Here is an 18,727-nt window from a genome sequence, read left to right on the forward strand (position 1 = left end):
AGATTTTGCTTCCTTGTTTATGTGAAGGGCTATTTAATTTTGGTTAAATATGTTATGTCTGATTTTTTTTTTGTGTGTCTACTGCTTTCTACAAAGTAATTACACATAACAGAGTCCCTTTCTTTCCAGTATGTAATATTTACCAACCCATTTTAATGTATGATTAGATTCCATGCAGATGTTTTAAAAATGTAGGAGGATATATATATATACATATATATTTAATTTGCTGCTGTGGAAACAAAGTCCAGGTTGCATTAGATTCATTTATCTTTGCAGGTTGCCTTCAGAGTAGTTCACGTGTAATCAGTTCCATTTCTTTTCACAGTTCGTATTGCTTCCCTATACTCCACTGCAGGTTTCTAATATTTCCACTGTCAGGGTCTTTATTTCTGGCCCTATTCATCTGAGTAAGGCTTGAGGTTGGTGGAACGCCACTGTAAACAGTTATTCGCAGCAAATAACTATTGCCAGGTTTTCTACTACAATACAGACCCAGACACTTCTCTGTGGCTCATCAGCTGGTACCTAAAACTCTGATCCTGCATGCACAGAAGTCCCATTTCTTGACCTAAAATTCAATGACCATGAGGTAGGGTTTCTCAGAGGCCACCAGTATTGTTAATCCCTGTAGAACATCTGATTATCTTTAGCTGAGACTAAAGGCATTCAGGGCCGCCTACTACAGAAACAGACAGTGAATTTCTTATTAACACCAGACCTATGGGATACCAAGCCAAGGCCAGAGCTCATCCTGGAGTAGATTATAATTTTTTAAGAGGGGACAACAACAAGAAAACAAAACAAAAAAAAACACGCTCTGAAACCAAACAATGGTCTTTGCTCTCCTTTTGTTTCAGAACACAAGAAGGTTGTTTTTGTACTTCACAGTTATATTACTACATAATGCAAAACCCTTCCCTGTGTGTTCTCTTTCTCTTTGAAAGATCCTTGTGGATCTTTCTCCCTTTTCCCTTAGTTCAGCTGTTCCTTTTCTCTAACGATTGTATTTGCCTGAATCTAGAAGGAGCCTGCATAGCAGGCTGCCTCTTGTCTTCCCACGCTCTGGTCCCACATCCTCATTTCCCAAGTCTGCTTTGCCTTGCTCTGCTTTGCATTTTCAGATATATGTGTACCAGGTCCTGCTTGGCTGAGCAGCTCCAGATGCTTTGGAGAAAGCAGGGTGTTACTGCCTGTGCCCCAGTAAGCTGCTAACAACCAGTTGCCTGGTGGCACCTCCACCCTATGGGAGGGAGATGGTGTCTCCCATGCATGTAGGAAATTAGCTGGCACACCCCAACCTGTTGCTTCCAGGGGCACAAAGAAGATATTGAGGGCTCCCAAGCTAGCTGGGATATCTGGACATATCCTGAGTTTGAGTATAAAGTGACATTCATACATAGAGGCTGTTTTCTAAGCAAAATCTCCTGAAAAGCCTTGTGGTACACTGGAGTATGGATACTTGAAAAGGTGGATTATGTCTTGAACCCCATATAGACCTCCCACTTAGATCAGGAGGTTTCCTATATATAAAATAGCTTGGGAATTAAAAGTCAAGTGTTTCAATGTAAGCGGTAATAATATTTTCCTCAGCTTATGGCCATCAGGACCACAAGGGCACCCCCAGCCCTTGCTGTCAGTGCCCACTGACAGGGCACCCCACCCGGCCCTGCCTGGCCATGGTCTCTGCTGAACTGGGCCCATCCACAGGCCCATGTCCTGGCCTGGCCTTGACCTGTCCCAATCCCCAGGGATGTCCTGATTCCTGGCGCTCCTGGCTGGGATGGTGGGATGGGACAGGCTGCCAGGCCCATGTCAGCCCTGGCCATGGCTCCCAGGGAGCTGCCAGCAATTCAGCAGCCTGACAGTAGCAATAAAAACAAGTGACAGAGTCACAGGGTGAAGTGAAAGCATGATAAAATATTTCAGTCTGCCTGCACAGTAAAGGGACGCGCATTTGCTGTTCCTACTAGAGGAGAGCCTAACGTTGCATAAATCTAGCTCCTCCTTTTGCTTGCCTTAAATCATTGGGCTTGTGGTGCTATTCCTTAGAGTCGACAGACATGCCTGGAAAAATCGTTTTCCAAGTGGACTGCCCTTTCTCAGAACTGCCCTTAGGCGCCAGGGAGGATGGAAAGTGGTGCTTACAGGAGGTGTTTGCCAGAAAAAGAGAATTGCAGAGTTTGAAGCACAGAGAGACCTAGAGTTTTCCCAGAGTTCTTACTCAAATTGCCTGATCCCTTTGAGAAAAGCATTATTCTAATTCAAACCATGTAATTGTCTTGTCCCTTCTCCCCTCCTAGCCATTTTAATGTAATGAGGCTGCAAGCACAATTCTTATCCTGATGCATTTTGTTTTAATGCTGGATTGAAGTATTGCTCTAAGGAAAGAAGAAAATGTCTGTCATCAGTGAAAAATGGCAATCCATGACCAAGATGGGCAGAACTATACATTCTTGTATATATGTCTGAAGGAACTCTTCAGTTCTGTAAAAACTTGCTTTAATCTAGGAAAATGCCTTTATATAGTTAGTGAAACATTCCTACTAGCAAGCTACTCTCCGAGGATCTCAAATAACAACCAGAAGGTTTTCCTATACACACACACAGCCTATGTTCTTCAATAAGCTCTACAGAGAAACCTCACGATTTTTACCTTTCTGCCACATTGTAGTGCTTTTTGTTAAAACCTCCATGAGGAAGGTGTACCTGAGCAGAAGGCTTTCCACCAGTGCCCATGTGTTCCAAACCTCTCCTTGCCTTCCTGCAGCCTTTTCTCCAGGGTGGGAGAGCTGCTCAGGAACACTTGCAAGTTTCTGCACCTTCACACTAACAATATTTGTAATAAATATACACATTATAATTGCACACCACTTTGGAGATCAGCTTCTGGATCTAGTTTAGCCCATCCATCCATCCATCAGCAGCTGTGCTGAGAGGCTCACCTAATTGTAATAGCTTCATTATTTCAGTACTTGCCCTACATGCTGCTGTGACTTTTGGAGGAATTCACATATGGTATCTCAGCTATCTCTGTGGTAATGACAAAGTCTAATATCATTAGGGTGAAAGGCTGATCTCTGAGGTCCCTACCAACCTGGGTTTTTCTGAGATTCTTTTCTATGATTCTAGGGTGATCATGATGCAGAAATTTACTCTCATGAAGTGACTTACGGGGTCAGGATCTTTTTGCTGAATGGAGAGACCCCAGAAAATCAAAGGCAGATAAATAGCATTCTGGAATCATAGTGATGGGGTGGAACACAAGTGAGAAAATTGTGTTCATAGGAAGGACCTTGCAAATAAAGATTTTTCATCATTTATTTTGTGCAAAATCCTGCAAACATATCATGCATCTGAAATGAATCCCAAATTAGAAGAGATTAAATATTGATACTAAAAAATAAAAATATAAAATCCATTGCACAAGTGGAATGCAAAATTCAAAATCCTTTGATTTCCCTGATCATTTGAAAAATTGCAATATGATTGTTAGATCCCAGATATCAAAGATAAAGGGAGCATAAATCTGATAGGACAGGATCAAAGAAAGATTGGAGGAACCATATGATAGATATATAGATAATATGAAAACCATGATTTTAGGTGAAATTTGTATACAATTTTAGCTTTCAATTCCTATAGAATTACACAAAAGAGAAAGGTCTTTCTTCATTCATGTCCTTAAAGCAAAGATATCGCTGATCTGATCTAAAGCAGTACACACTGGCACTGATTTACCTGGACAATTACCAGAGTTAAAATCTCCACATATTTAGGTCTTGGAATAAAATCCTACTTCGTATCTCTGCCAATATGTGTCTGGCATATTTTTGTCCTGTGCCTCGCTGCGTCTGGCTGTCGTTATCAGCTTCGTTTACCGAGCACTTAGTGTTCCACAAATATATATATATAAAAGCAGTAAAATAGCTAGTTATGGTTCTTAATAGTAATGTACTAGATGAAATGTTTATTAAGCTGAAGGAGCCACATTGCTCTAAATGACTGAATACTTACTTCTTTCACGAACCACTGGCAAAAGGCAGGGCCAATCCACTCTCTAGCATGAATCCCACAGTCTATCCAGACAGCTTTCTTGTAAGGTCGTGCTCTTTTACCTAGCTTGAAGTGTGAATATTCATAGACATATCAATTGCTCTCATGATGTTGGTGAGACACAGTAATGAGAAAATAATAGGCTATTTGAAACACTGAACCATTTTGAATTTCCTTGTATTGGGAACACAAACAGACTGTTTACAAAGGGAAATTATACGCTGGTATGGCCAAAATAATGAACCTGATATATGGAAAAAAATTACAGGAAAAGTGAGATCTGTCAATTCCTTTTTTATGAGTAATGGAGTCCTTAACTATCACATAGAGCAGGGTGAGGAAAAACAATGCTATAGGAATAGCTTGATACAGAATCAAATTTTAGGAACTTGTCAACAGTGGATGAAAAGAAAGTACATTGAAATTAAACTTTTTTGTGCCTTGTTGTAACCTTCTAATTCTGTGGTCCTAATAGTGTGCACTGAGAACACACAGTCATGGATTTTTGTCAATAGCTAAATAGGATGCGTGTGTGGCACATGCTGAGAAGGGATCCAGAGGGATCCTCTGGGATCCTTCTCTGGCAGAATTTCTTTACAGGTTGGCTGCAAAATTTTCCAAGTCCCTTAAATCCAAATCCTGCTAATTGTACTGCTGTGTGCTATCTGCATGTGTATCAACCCAATTAAAAAGGGTTTGGCATTTAGTTCTCCAGCTTTTTTTTTTTTTTTTTTTTTTTTTTTTTTCATTAAGGGTGACATTCAGAATGATACTTAGGTCTTAGTAACTCTTCTTTAGGAAACATTGATAACCTGGATCTCTGATAACCTGCATCTCTGGTGCACATAGCATAATATAAGTAACTGTCTGCCACCAATTCCAGATTTTAGTTTGATTAATGACTATTTAATCTTTACCTTGAGTACAAACAGTGGTCTCCCTTCATAGGATTTTCCAACAGAGAACATATGAACAAGATCTGAATGAGTTTTATTCAGATGATGCATCCAGTCTTGGATCTGCAAATACAGAAATAAATTTGTTGCTTCAGTCTTTGCACTTCATGGTGAAGCAACTGTTATTAATCTCAACTGTCAGTACTCAGTATATTTTTGGATTTTCTTGTCGTTTTTCTTTTTGTGTTGTTTGTTTTGTTTTGCATTTGTTTTCATACTTGAATTACCATGGGTTCTCATAGCTTTATTGCCAGAGGCTGGATGCTGCCTGCAGTTACCTTTTATTTTATTTAATTTTGTTTTTCCAATGTTATTATTGGAATGCATTAGCTGCTGCTATCAAAAATCTGCTGATGAAGCTAATAAGCTGCTCCCTTTAAACAGCAAGAATGGACTAAAGAAAGGAGACCCATAAGTCTGCTCGCCAAGACACAGGATGGCAAACAGGTTCAGTAAGCAAGGAGTACCTCTAGGAACACCTGTAGGATTCAGCACTACTTATATAATTTGTTTATTTGACAGGCATCAGATCTCTTCAAGGTGCAACACCCTGCATGCTCACTCTAGCGACTTCATTTTGGTGCACACCAAAATTCTATGTGCGAATACTGACATCAACAGATTACTCAGCTATCTTTTCTGGACAGTATCCCTTATATATGAATCTGTATTGAAATGTTTTGAGTCTTTGGATGCCTTCTGCAAATACTTAAACTTTTGTTCATATTCCTTACTTAAATGATTCAGTGAGACTAATCACTCAGTGAAATCTCTTACTTACATCCAAATAGAAGACCTATTTTAAGAACAAAACTCAAAACCTGTCAAAGATAGTTACATGTAAATATATGCTTTGAATAAAAATGCATGACAACATATATATTTTAAGAAGGTGCCTATTTTTGAACAAACATTTAGAACATTTCTAAAGATGAGCAAGCAACCATAACTTGTACAGAGGTTGAAATTTCAGTCTCATGAAATGAGGCTGATGTAGCAGATACAAGGTGCAATATGAATTTTCACGTACTTCTTCCAGGGAGTGATATACTTCATAATTATACCCAGGGAGGGACCTTCGATTCCTATATGACTTTAGTCCAGTTTGGTTTTCTATTGCTTTCTGTAGATCTGATATGAGGATCCTAGGTAAAAAAAAAAGACTTTTGAAAAACTAGTAGAACACACAGGCTAAAGCAGAATGACAATCACATTTGGAAGAAATACAGCGGGAATTAAAACATCCTGATGTTACCTCATCTGTTATATTTTGACAGTACAGTGCTTGAGGCTTATTTGAATATATGCTGTCAACTAAATACTCCAGTTGCTTTGAAATCACACAGTGCCTTCAAAAAACACAATGAGCTTGTTAAGTGAATAAAACAGAATGATGTAAATAATGCAGCCAATGTGAAGAATAAAACACTTCCATTTGTTTATGGAGCAGCATTTGTTGTCATCTTTTATAATCCAGTTGTACTATGTGATTATGGATCTTTAAAAATTGGTTTCAAGACCATAAAAAATATTTTTAGGCTTAGAAAAGCACTTTCTCTCAGGAGTATCGTACTGTCATGGAATATTCCATATGTCTATAAGTTGTAGAGGCAAAAAAAAAATAAAAATTAAGAATTTGGTGGGTGGCCTTATTCCATTTGAAACACAACAAATGACAAAAACATTCTTAAATATGGTTGTTGTTTACATTTATCTACTTTGCAATAGTTGTCTGCTGGTTATTTTAAAATAACTTGGAAAAAACTTGAAACAACACTAAGAGTAACAAATACATGTATACTTGCAAAAAAGTGAGGGTCTTTGCATTAAGAGCAAAAGGTAAGAACAATGGTTCAAGCTGAAAATTTTCCTATTTTATTGCAAAACCAAATAATGATACAAACCTAAAAATATAATATAGAAGATATCTAAAAAGAGTGATTATATCATAGAGGGGGGAGCATCCACCTCCTTCATCACACAGTAGCAGGGGCTGGGAATATCATCCCTGACAACAATAGTGATGCCCCTGTGAAACTGAGGGCAGTGCTGGTATTACCACCTCCTTTTGAATGGAACTTCAAGAGCTCAGCAATGTGTAATCACCACACCACTCATTCATCATTCCTGTAAAACGATGGTCACACTCAACCTTTTAAAGTCTTACAGGCATTAGCTGCAATGATCAGAAAGAGATGGGAAAAAAAATGCATTCACTCAGATCCTAAACGGACTGCGTAGCATATACCTATAAGACAATAGGTCTATATCCACATATAAATCAAAGTAAAGGTTATCTGCATTCTTCAAATGTCTTAGGGAAGTAATTGTATAATTAGGAATTACATTGTTCTACATCAGAAACCTTTATTAAACAAACTAAGGACTTACAGTCTTGACTTGCAAAATGCCATACACTCTAAGACCAGTACAGTAAAGCACTTAAGCCTCTAATTAGATTAAAGCAGTGTTTTTATGCAAATAGTTAGGGCATCTAATATGCTAAAGAAATGCTTACCTGCTGTGCTGAATTCTGATTAGTGTAAGTACCTACCAGGATCATGCTCTGTTTGCTTTCACAATGCTAGATTTAATTTCACAACTCCTGCTTGTCCATGTGTCTGTACTCCAGATGAGGTATGATAATCTTTGTTTATTTTTAAACGACTGTGTACTGTGTGCTTATAGCATCCAAAGGCTCTTCAGTTCCTCAGATGTGAATACAACCTAAATGTCTTTGTTGCCAGAGAACCAACAATCTTGACAGCTTGGTGCAGTAAAGCTTTGTCTGAAGCCTATTTTCATGGCTGCATTGTCCTAAAGTCAAGCACTGGGACAGACAAGCTTCTCTTACAGACAAGGGATGGTCACCCTGCTCATTACTGGGGCTACTTCGTGCTTCCTGTCTTCAGACATTGGCTGTGCATCCCGTCAGCCTTGCTCCAGCTGCTCTCTGACTATACCTGCTGCTCCTCTGATAACAAACCCTCCCAGCTCTTGCTGAGGTACAGATAGATCTCAGTAGGCTTTTCAGGACAAGCACATGCTCATCTGTGACTTTGCAGGGTTTTGCTCCTAAGTGTCCTGATGGCTGGGACAAGTAGACAAGAAGTCCGAAATGGGCAGCAGGTAGATGAAGAGAGGGAGCAAAGAAACAACCTGGCCTTAACAGAATGCTGCCCAGGTTCCTCCTAAGCACACATCTCTTGTGTGCCAAGTGTTACAGAGGTCCTCTGGAAAAAGGATGTAGGGTATTCCAAGTGTTTGCAGCACAATGCAATTTTAGGCAGACTGCAGAGGCCCTAAGCTCTTTCTTAGCTCAGATCGTACCTTTTCATGCCCTGCTTTGCAACCTACATAAAGTTCTTCATGTATAATGAGTATTTATGACACATATAAAGTGGCCTTCTGTCATTTCATTAAGGGTGATAATTATGAGCAGGAACAGCAGCAGGAGTGAATGCAGCTGTTGGGGCACAGTAATTAAGGGACTTTTTTGTTATAAGCACAGGAAAACAATTACAGAAATCACCATCTCCTTTTTAAATCTAAACAACACTGAAGCAGTGTAAAATCCACATGAAAGTAGCTCTGAACTTCAGCTACTGGGCCTGAATAAATAATTTCCTTATGTTTGTTTTTGTATTTTTAGAACAACAAATTAGCAGGAGACCATAGTTGCAATAAAAATGGGATTCTGATAACAGCACATATAATTCACAATATGCTTTGTGCCATTCTCATCTTCGCACTGAGAAATAAGTATTAAAAGCCTCATGTAGGGCTTTATTCATCAGATGCTTGAGAATTCAAATAACTCTTCTTTGAGTATTCATGTACTTAAGCATCTCACTGAAAAGGCTTTAATGACAAGATCATCACTTGTGTCTAATGTAAGTGTATCAAATTGATAAATATCATTTGACAAGTATACTTCAAAACCGTCTGGAATGTTTTCAAGAAACCCTTTAAATGATATCTGATCCTTAACGTGCATTTGTTCCATATGACTTGAATAGGGTCAGTAGGAATGGAGAGTTATAAAACAGAACCAGTATGTTCCTTTATAATTCATGAACTCTTTCCTCCTCATTTACAGCATACTTGTAAACAAGCCTAGCTCCTGCTAAACACAGGGAGAGGCAAAGCAGACTGCAGAATTAGTAATTACCATCCCTCTCTTAACAGATGTGATTTCATATACTTTGAAAACACTTAAACTTGACTCCAAAGGAGGACATTTAATTAAAACTGCCTGCCTGTGGGAGATTTTCTGTTCTCCCATTAAAATGGTTGTTTTCTTCACAATGCCTAGCTGTCTGCCAGTCTAATTGCTACATGGAACATATTTTTAAGTGCACTTGGTGTGGTAGACGCAGACCTGCCTTGGAGGCCAGGTCTCTGGAGAGATGCACAGAATGGGAAGCGCAGGCTTACGTGTACTGGATGTTGGCTTGCTGGAGGAAGGGTAGCAGGCTTCGGGATGTGTTCTGTGGCACTCGCACGTCGGTGACCGTACCTTCGACGATGTGGAAGGTGCTGCTGGGCTGCCACAGGTCCACCTGTAGTGCAGGAACCAACCTGTAATTCATATGCATTCAGTGTAGGTGGGGAAATCCAGGAGATGGCACGCTTGAAGCTATGTAGGCAAACACTGTAGACATGGTATAGACAATAAAACTGTATTGGCTGGTCCAGCTGAATACCTAGGGAAATGGAGTAGATTTTGAGAAAGACTGTGTTCAGTTTACCACAATTCTGGGAGATTTGCTAATGGGAAGAGAGAATGACTTCAGGAATGTGCCCCCTCAAATGGCTTAAAACAAAGGCAACCTCCAACTTCATGCACTTCCTTGGACTACTATACGTTCCCTGTGTATTAGCTTCTGTGGAGTCCATGAGTTTATTTATTTATTTATTTTTAATTTCATGAGGTGTTTTTTATAGTCATTAGGGCAGTAAAAGAAATGAACACTCAGGAGGGGTGGAAACTGTAACTTGCACCTGTGTTGTTTGCAAAGTGTACCATTTTATTTTTGATAATAAATAGATGAGAGTTCAATAACAGAAGGTCATCAGTGTTCTGAAGGAGGCTGTAATCTACCCAGTCATTTTAAATGAAATGACAAAATGGCATGATTAATATAGTGAGATATTCACAATCTTCTAAAAAACATGCTATCTACTAAATGATAGCAAAAATATTTATTGCTATCTGTACTTGAACATACCTAAGGAATGCTTCTTGTTTCTTTTTACTTTCTTTGGTTGCCAAATATGAAATACGCTTGAAAATTTTAGCCCAGAACTTGAATTTTTAAGAAAGTTTCCAAAAGGGAATTGAAACTCAGTGTTCTGTACCCTGTAGCAAATGGTGGTGTACTGCTCAGCCATATCAACAACAGATGTACAGACTCTTAAATGGAGGTGAAAAGAGTTTTTTCTCAACCAGTGCAAGTCCAGTGGCACGAATACAAGTTACCAAATCTCTTCTGATAGCTGCTGGCTAGCAGTAGGAGAACATGGAATGGAGTACCAACAACAACCTCTGTGTAAATACAACAAATGTCTATGTCAAGATCTGCTCACCTTAAAAATATGTTTGTGTACTGAATATAAAGACAATAATTTAGTAGGGACTATCATATATTCACATTTCTTAAAGAGAATTTAATAATTATTAATACATGATAAATATCCTTTGAGGTTTATTGTGATCAGCTGTGCTAGGCTGCACTGATGAAAGTCATGGACACAGCTCTTGAATGTCCCTTTTCTGACTTGTTTTCTAGGTTTCTAAGAAGGTTTTTATAAAGTAGGTTTTAAAAGCTCCTGACTTCTGTGCCACAGAAGCTATTTTGGAAATATCTAACACATCTCAGTCTTGTTATGAACCTTGTTTGAGAAGACAGTACAATCTTGTAACAGAGGTTTAGTTCCAACAGTGTCTCACATGGCTGTAAATAAGAGTAATCTGACTACCAGGAAGGCATCTGATGCTGAACTTGATGCTGCCTCTAAAGCAGTAGTGACTTCAGTCCAGTTAATCCAATTAAATATTTGCTGCATTGGAAGTAGAAAATGCAAGCACAGGGGCAGCATTCCTGCCAAAACCACTCTTTGTTTCATGCTGCCACAATATGGTCTGGAGATCCACGTGACAGTGGTGGGTAGGCACAGCATCTTTTGAAGTCTAACACCAGGACTGGCAAAGTTCATGAGGCTTGTGAAGCTGACAGCAGCTATGGCAGATGGTCAGTAGCAACTGAACTCATGAATTAAATGGTGCTAAATGCAGCTTATAAATAAACATCCTCTCACTGTGCTAACACCTTACGTTTGTTAGTTTATCTGTCTTTCGTATTTTGATTAATTATAGTCATCCAGTGAAATTCCCCCCTAATTCAATGAGGTTGATTTCACACATGGTTAATTAGGAATATGTATGTGACTTTTAAGATTTATGCCTAAAAATACACAGCACAAAGGGTAACTTCATTGCTCTTGGACTAACAGCATATCAGTCAGCTCAGCATGAGACATCCTTATAAAAATAACAACAAATTGTTACATACAAGCTAAGTGCAACTGAAGCATCTCCTAATACCTACGCATACAAAATAGGATATAAAAGTTGCAAATATTATGAAAAAAAAAATCACAACTGAGGTACACCTGAAACTTGTCTTTGTTCTTGATAGTTGTTCAGGATTTATTTTGGTGAATTTGTTCAGTATCATGGAGAGGATAATCCAACATTCACCAACATGATATTGGTTACAACATCAGGGAGCTTTTCATTTCTAAGATGTTCTAGCTATCCCTTACACTACTGGCTGCGAGGAAATAGCAAAAGAACCAATCTTTTAAAGGATGAAATCAGCAGTCTATTGCACACCAGGAACTGTTGGCAAAAATACAGTATTTCACTACTGGCATTGTAATGGAAGTGAGACAAAGAAATTCCATTTTTAGAATGCAACCCAGTTCCCTATTTGGATAGTGTGGTTTCATTTGATTCCACTTTTTATCCCTTGCAATGTAAACAATGCATTGAGTGCTCATCTGGGAGATGTTACCTGTGCTGTTCAGAGCAGCATTTGCTCTATAAAGCATGTAACAAGAAACACATTTCTTCAACTTATTTATATTGCAGCTTCCAGCTTGGCCTTTGCATGGTGTAGAGACACAAAAACAAACAGAAGATGGATTTAAGAGTAGGCATGTTTGGACTGAGCATATCCCATCATCCTTTACTCACTGTCAGTTTTAGGAGACCTCATCATTGCATCTCCAGTGGATACTGAGGGCTCCTTCGGAGTCATCGCTCTTCTTTCAGCATCACTCCTCCAGCAAGTGTGCCTTGGATTTCCATGCTGTGCTTCACTGGCTAGCAAGTGGTGTTCTTCTGTTCTCACTATCTTTGATGGTGTATTGTTGTCCCCACACATCACACATTACCTTTTGAACAGTGTTATGGATGGTGTACCAGTCAGTACCAAAGCACATTTATTCGTTGTTTGGGTTGTAAGATTCACTAGGTGGTAGGAAGATTCTCCAGCAACCTTATCGCACTCTACAGGTACCTTAAATGAGGCTGTAGCAAGGTGGGGGTTGGTCTGTTCTCCCATGTACCTGGTGACAGGACAAGGGGGAATGGGCTAAAGTTGCGCCAGGGGAGTTTTAGGTTGGATGTTAGGAAGAACTTCTTTACTGAAAGGATTGTTAGGCACTGGAATGGCCTGCCCAGGGAAGTGGTGGAGTCACCATCCCTGGAGGTCTTTAAAAAACATTTAGATTTAGAGCTTAGTGATATGGCTTAGTGGAGGACTTGTTAGTGTTAGGTCAGAGGTTAGACTAGGTGATCTTGAAGGTCTCTTCCAACCTAGATGATTCTGTGATTCTGTGAATTACAGGACAAGCAGATGCAGTAATCCTACTGAACTTCCTGAACACATAGCCAAAAAATTGAATTACAAAATGTACCCAGTATGTTGAGGCTAGAGGAAAAGAGATACACTTTAGTGTCTGTAAACCTAAATATTCTAGTTTCATTTGACTGGGCCTTCCAGTACTGTTTCCTTTGCAAGTCCTTTCCTATATGTGATGCACAAGAGTTGCTTTTAGGGGGTCATGGGATGTTTTAGGCCTCTGGACAATAAGCAGAACACGGGCAGGATTTTTCAGCAGGCTCAGGCTTGGGACCAATAATTCAGCACCTGCTGCTGCACTGAGGTGTGACTCTGGGTGCCTGTACCTGGGGTCAGTGGTGACTCCACAGATACCCACTGAGTGATCTTTCACAGAATCTCACTGGAGGCATGAATGTTGCTTTCTGCACAAGAAATGTTTCTGTGAAAAGCACAGAGAGAAATACCTTTTCCAAGAGGTTTTAATCACAGAATCACAGAATTTCTAGGTTGGAAGAGACCTCAAGATCATCGAGTCCAACCTCTGACCTAACACTAACAGTCCCCACTAAACCATATCCCTAAGCTCTACATCTAAACGTCTTTTGAAGACTTCCAGGGATGGTGACTCCACCACTTCCTGGGCAGCCTGTTCCAATGCCTAACAACCCTTTCAGTGAAGAAGTTCTTCCTAACATCTAACCTAAAACTCCCCTGGACCAACTTTAGCCCATTCCCCCTTGTCCTGTCACCAGGCACATGGGAGAACAGGCCAACCCCCACCTCACTACAGCCTCCTTTAAGGTATCTGTAAAGAGCAATAATGTCGCCCCTGAGCCTCATCTTCTCCAGGCTGAACAAGCCCAGCTCCCTCAGCCACTCCTCATAGGACTTGTTCTCCAGGCCCCTCACCAGCTTCGTTGCCCTTCTCTGCACCCGCTCAAGCACCTCGATGTCCTTCTTGTAGCGAGGGGCCCAAAACTGAACACAGTACTCGAGGTGCGGCCTCACCAGAGCCGAGTACAGGGGGACGATCACCTCCCTAGCCCTGCTGGTCACACTGTTTCTGATACAAGCCAGGATGCCGTTGGCCTTCTTGGCCACCTGAGCACACTGCTGGCTCATATTCAGCCGACTATCCACCATCACTCCCAGGTCCTTCTCTGCCTGGCAGCTCTCCAACCACTCATCTCCCAGCCTGTAGCTCTGCTTGGGGTTATTGCGCCCCAGGTGCAGGACCCGGCACTTGGCCTTGTTGAACTTCATGCAGTTGACCTCAGCCCATCGGTGCAGCCTATCCAGATCCTCCTGCAGAGCTTTCCTACCCTCGAGCAGATCGACACATGCGCATAGCTTGGTGTCATCTGTGAACTTACTGAGGGTGCACTCGATGCCCTCGTCCAGATCATCGATGAAGATATTAAAGAGGACCGGCCCCAGCACTGAGCCCTGGGGAATGCCACTAGTGACTGGCCTCCAACTGGACTTGGCTCCATTCACCACGACTCTTTGGGCCCGGCTATCCAGCCAGTTTCTAACCCAACGAAGCGTGCGCCAGTCCAAGTCAAGAGCAGCCAGTTTCTTGAGGAGAATGCTGTGGGAGACGGTGTCAAAAGCCTTGCTGAAGTCAAGGTAGACCACATCCACAGCCTTTCCCTCGTCCACCCAGCGCATCACTTTGTCATAGAAGGAGATCAGGTTCGTCAAGCAGGATCTGCCTTTCATAAACCCATGCTGACTGGGCCTGATCGCCTGCTTGCCCTGCAAGTGCTGCATGATGACTCTCAGGAGGATCTGCTCCATGAGCTTCCCTGGCACTGAGGTCAAACTGACAGGCCTGTAGTTTCCCGGGTCTGCCCTCCGGCCCTTCTTGTAGATGGGCGTCACGTTTGCTAGCCGCCAGTCAACTGGGATGTTTTAAACATGTGGATGAAGAAGTTGTAAGAGATTATTAATTATTACTACATAATAAATATCCTTTTCTAACCTCACATCCCTTTTTCAACCTTGCTCATCCCATAAAGGTCCCTGGGATTCAGTCTGTGCTTAGGAAAGCAGATACTCTTTGGGTTTCATATAGGTCTTTCTCTTTAACATGAGGTGCTAAAGAGAGCTGAAGGGTGTAAATGTATTTGCTTTTACCTGGACAATTTCCAAACTACAGCAAAAATGAACTCATTCATCATATTTCTAGCTTTATGTCAACGCATGACAATGAAAAATCAACACAAGGCAAAGGGACAAATATTTAAAAAATATTCAGGTGCTGAGCTAAAAGGATTTAGAATTTCTTCAAATATTAAAATTATGTAAATAAATTTCAAATAAAACAAACATTTCCTTGGCATAATCCTACGTATCACAAATGGTGTACACAAATCTTTGTTGCCCTGCTGAGAAAGAAACCAGAGCAGGGTGCTTTTTCTTCATTACTTCCAGGTTTTCCTCCAACTAGTTTTGCACCTGTGGAAAGAGGTTGCATGAAGAAAGCAGTCTCCTTGCTCTTCCCCAGGAATGCACTTATAACTGCATAAATCCCATGCTCCCTTTTTTCTTTAAGTCATTGAAAGCATTCCGCAGCTTCTTATACAGCATTTAGTATAATAAAAGTAGTATAAAGTACTATGTGATACAAAATAATATAATACAAAGCTCATGTTTTGTATTTAAAGACATTTTCTTGGACAGTAGCCTCCAGTTGTTCTTCAGTACATGTTCATAAATGGCTGTTTAATTTCTTCTTTCATTTAGCATGTATGGACAATGCTTAGTGCTCTCATCATCCATGATCATGTGTAGAGCCAAAGAGCTGATGCTTGTCATTGAAACTAGCTAGCATAAATCTGCCATGATTTTCATCTGCTATTTAGACAAAAGCATTTACATGATTTATCAGTGTTATATCTCACAAGAAAAAGTAATTTTGTTACATTTCTATTATTATCATTATTTAATATCTGTACATTATTTTGTATTTATTGAGTTGTATACCACAACGTACGTGTGAAAGCTGGCCTTGCCCTTAACATCACTATGAAAATGGACTCTAGTTTCTGATTCCTTTGAGAAATGCTGTCAGCTGTAAAGTTCAGGATATAATTATTGTTATGATGCCATCAGCTGAAATGGCTTGGCATTTCTGAGCCTCTTGTAAGAGCGAACTTGTAGCCAGTAGTGCAAACAGTAATGCTCTTTGCTCATGGCTCTAACAGCATGTTGTGTGCTCTGTCAGGATGTACAGGTTTTGGATTTACATCTGTATGTTCATGTACAGACATATAAACACCCTAAACAGTGCTGAAACTCATTAGATATGTTTTAAGTTACAAATACTACGTTAGAATACAGAGAATAGAAGTAGAAACTGCTCTAGCCTCAAAAATGTTGTCAGAAGTTTGACTATCAAAGCTTCATCATGTAACACATAAGATATAGTCACATATACATATACAAACACCCCTCGCATGAACACATGTAGTATGCAACAGAATGACATTTTAAACTTCTTTTGGTACATTTGCAAAGAAGGAAGGAAAGAAGGATTAATCCTTTGGACTCTGACATGGGTAGATAATTATAGCTGTGTTGTAACTCACCTGGAAAAAGTACAACTACTCCTCTGTAATGTGTTCACCACTGCAAATATTTTCAGGATCAGGAATGATTTCATCTTCACTTACTCCTGCCAATTGATGAACTTAACTGCTAGTTCTGGTTGCAAATCTTCAGTTTCCCTTGAAGTGCAGCAAAATGGTCCAGCCACAAATAAGCATGAGATTCCCTGTGCTTTCTAGAAGGATTTACAGGTTAGTCCTAGTTGCTGGTGCAAAGTAATATAAGTTTCTGATTTAGCACACTAGACATTTAATTGGCTCTAACTTTTCAGTATTTATTTGCTTTTGAGTGAGGCTGGAAAAAATAATTGTGCCAATAAATTGGGATTGATTCACTGGATTGCAGCAGTCATAATACTGGCAGTAATAGACTGGGAACAATGCACAGCTTGAGGTTTTGAGTTTTGCAGATCTTTGTGAAACTACAACACAGTAATGATCTTGCTACTCCATTTACACTGATATAATTTTACCCAGGACTCTACACTGCATAAAAGAACTTGTTGGTTGTTCCTCAAGAGAGCCACCGAGCAAGGACTCAGGACACAATTATATGGTAATTGAATATCCATTCTTACAAGTATAGATGCTACCGGGCTAAGTAGATTTGAAAGATGTGAAGCAGTCTTTAGCAGACTCATAAAAATAAACAAACAAAGCAACCTAAACTCCATTTCATTTCTTAATAAACTATTTTTGGCTTGGTTAATTTGTAGCTGTTGCTGCACTGCATGAGAAATGGAGTCTGGGTCTGCTCCTGCTGAAGCGATGTGAGTTGTGCTGATGACTTTGTTGAACTTGGACTCAGGCTTCCTCAGCAGTTAGAGAAGAAGATTTCTCCCATCTCAGAAAGCCTAGGCTTTCTGTGTCTTATAAGAACAGCACACTATTTATACCTGGGATCTTCTGTTTTATCTTGAATCTTCTACTAAAGTTTTCCTGGAACAATATTTTCCTTCTGAGCCTAGAAAGTAGTTTTCTAGACACTTGTTCTGAAATATTGATGCTTAACTTCTGCTGTCACCTGACATTCTCTCTGTATCTGAAATTTTCTGCCCATATCTGACCACTGTATGAGTAAGAATAAAATTTGGACTGATAACTAAAGCATCTGGCTATATAGATATAAGATGAGTATAATATGTCCATAGTAAAATGCACACAGCCCTGGCTACTGAGCTGATTGTGTCCTTCTGCAAAGTAGGAATAGCTCTATTTAGGCTGCCAGGCTTTCTTCCTGCATTTTCAGATGGACTTTTGTTCTCTAAAGCCTTTTTCAGTGTTTGCCTTTGGAGCTGTAAACTATCAGATTTATAGCCAACTGATCCTTTTGCCCTATAAGATATTTTCTGATTCCCTGAACTGCAATGACAGGATCAATTCAGGGATTACAATGGATAAGCAGCTGCTGTAGAGGCTAGAAAACAATCAAAAGGGAATGGAGCTGTGGCTTCAAGGCCTGCTAGGCTGGCTCCTCCCAAAGTTAAAGTGCCTGGCTGTGCCCAGGAATTTCTTTTGTAAAAACTACTGAAGAATGAGTGGTCTGACTCTATTATGCCAGCAATGTTCACAGAGCAGTAGCTTCTTTGCTACCTATACAAACAACCCTGATTCCAGGCAGACATATGTGATAAAAAGTGCTTGTAGACCACCGATGGAGTAGAAGTTATCAGTCACGGCTTGAATGAAGTGGAGCTTCAAAAATAATGCTTACAAAGGAAAATTCCTGAGCAGATAAATGAAATCTGCAGGGTCTGAGAACCTGAGCAAATCCCAGTTTCTTTGCAAAGCATTTTGGAATGTGACATTTGTTTCTGTCAGTCAAGTCCAGCAGAATTAAAACCATGAAAGGGCTCATAAATTAGCAACAGGCTTCTGAAGTTGTCTCCTAAGCAAGAAAGAACAAATGACGATAGCCAACCACTGGAGAGGGATGTGAGACAGAGGGACAATGGATGGACAAGAGGAGTCCTGAGGGACAGAGAGTGGGCAGTTGTCACTGTGGTACTCTTGCCATGAGTATTTCTTTTTATTTATTATACTGTAACAATTTTCAAATGATTAGGGTGAAAAGAATGAACCTAAAAAAAAGTACTTCTGGGTCAGGAATAAAATTTTGTTACGTATCTACAGAAAGAGATAGTATATATAGGAGAAAAGGGCTGCAGCAGAGCACCTAGGATTTTAGATC

The 18,727-nt window shown here is 40.1% G+C and overlaps 1 protein-coding gene across 1 annotated transcript in view; it reads right to left on the minus strand.

The window, feature by feature from the left end:
- CPA6 (carboxypeptidase A6) overlaps positions 1–18,727 on the minus strand; it is a gene marked incomplete at both ends in the record, with an annotated part of 81,409 nt that overhangs the window by 21,173 nt on the left and 41,509 nt on the right. Inside the window, 4 exons of the mRNA XM_082755391.1 lie at positions 4,018–4,122; positions 4,974–5,075; positions 6,043–6,157; positions 9,450–9,574. Coding sequence (XP_082611517.1) covers positions 4,018–4,122; positions 4,974–5,075; positions 6,043–6,157; positions 9,450–9,574 — 447 coding nt within the window. The remainder of the gene's footprint in view (positions 1–4,017; positions 4,123–4,973; positions 5,076–6,042; positions 6,158–9,449; positions 9,575–18,727) is intronic.

The sequence above is a fragment of the Aythya marila genome (genome assembly GCF_965140915.1).
Source record: "Aythya marila genome assembly, chromosome: 2".
NCBI classification, from domain to species: domain Eukaryota; kingdom Metazoa; phylum Chordata; class Aves; order Anseriformes; family Anatidae; genus Aythya; species Aythya marila.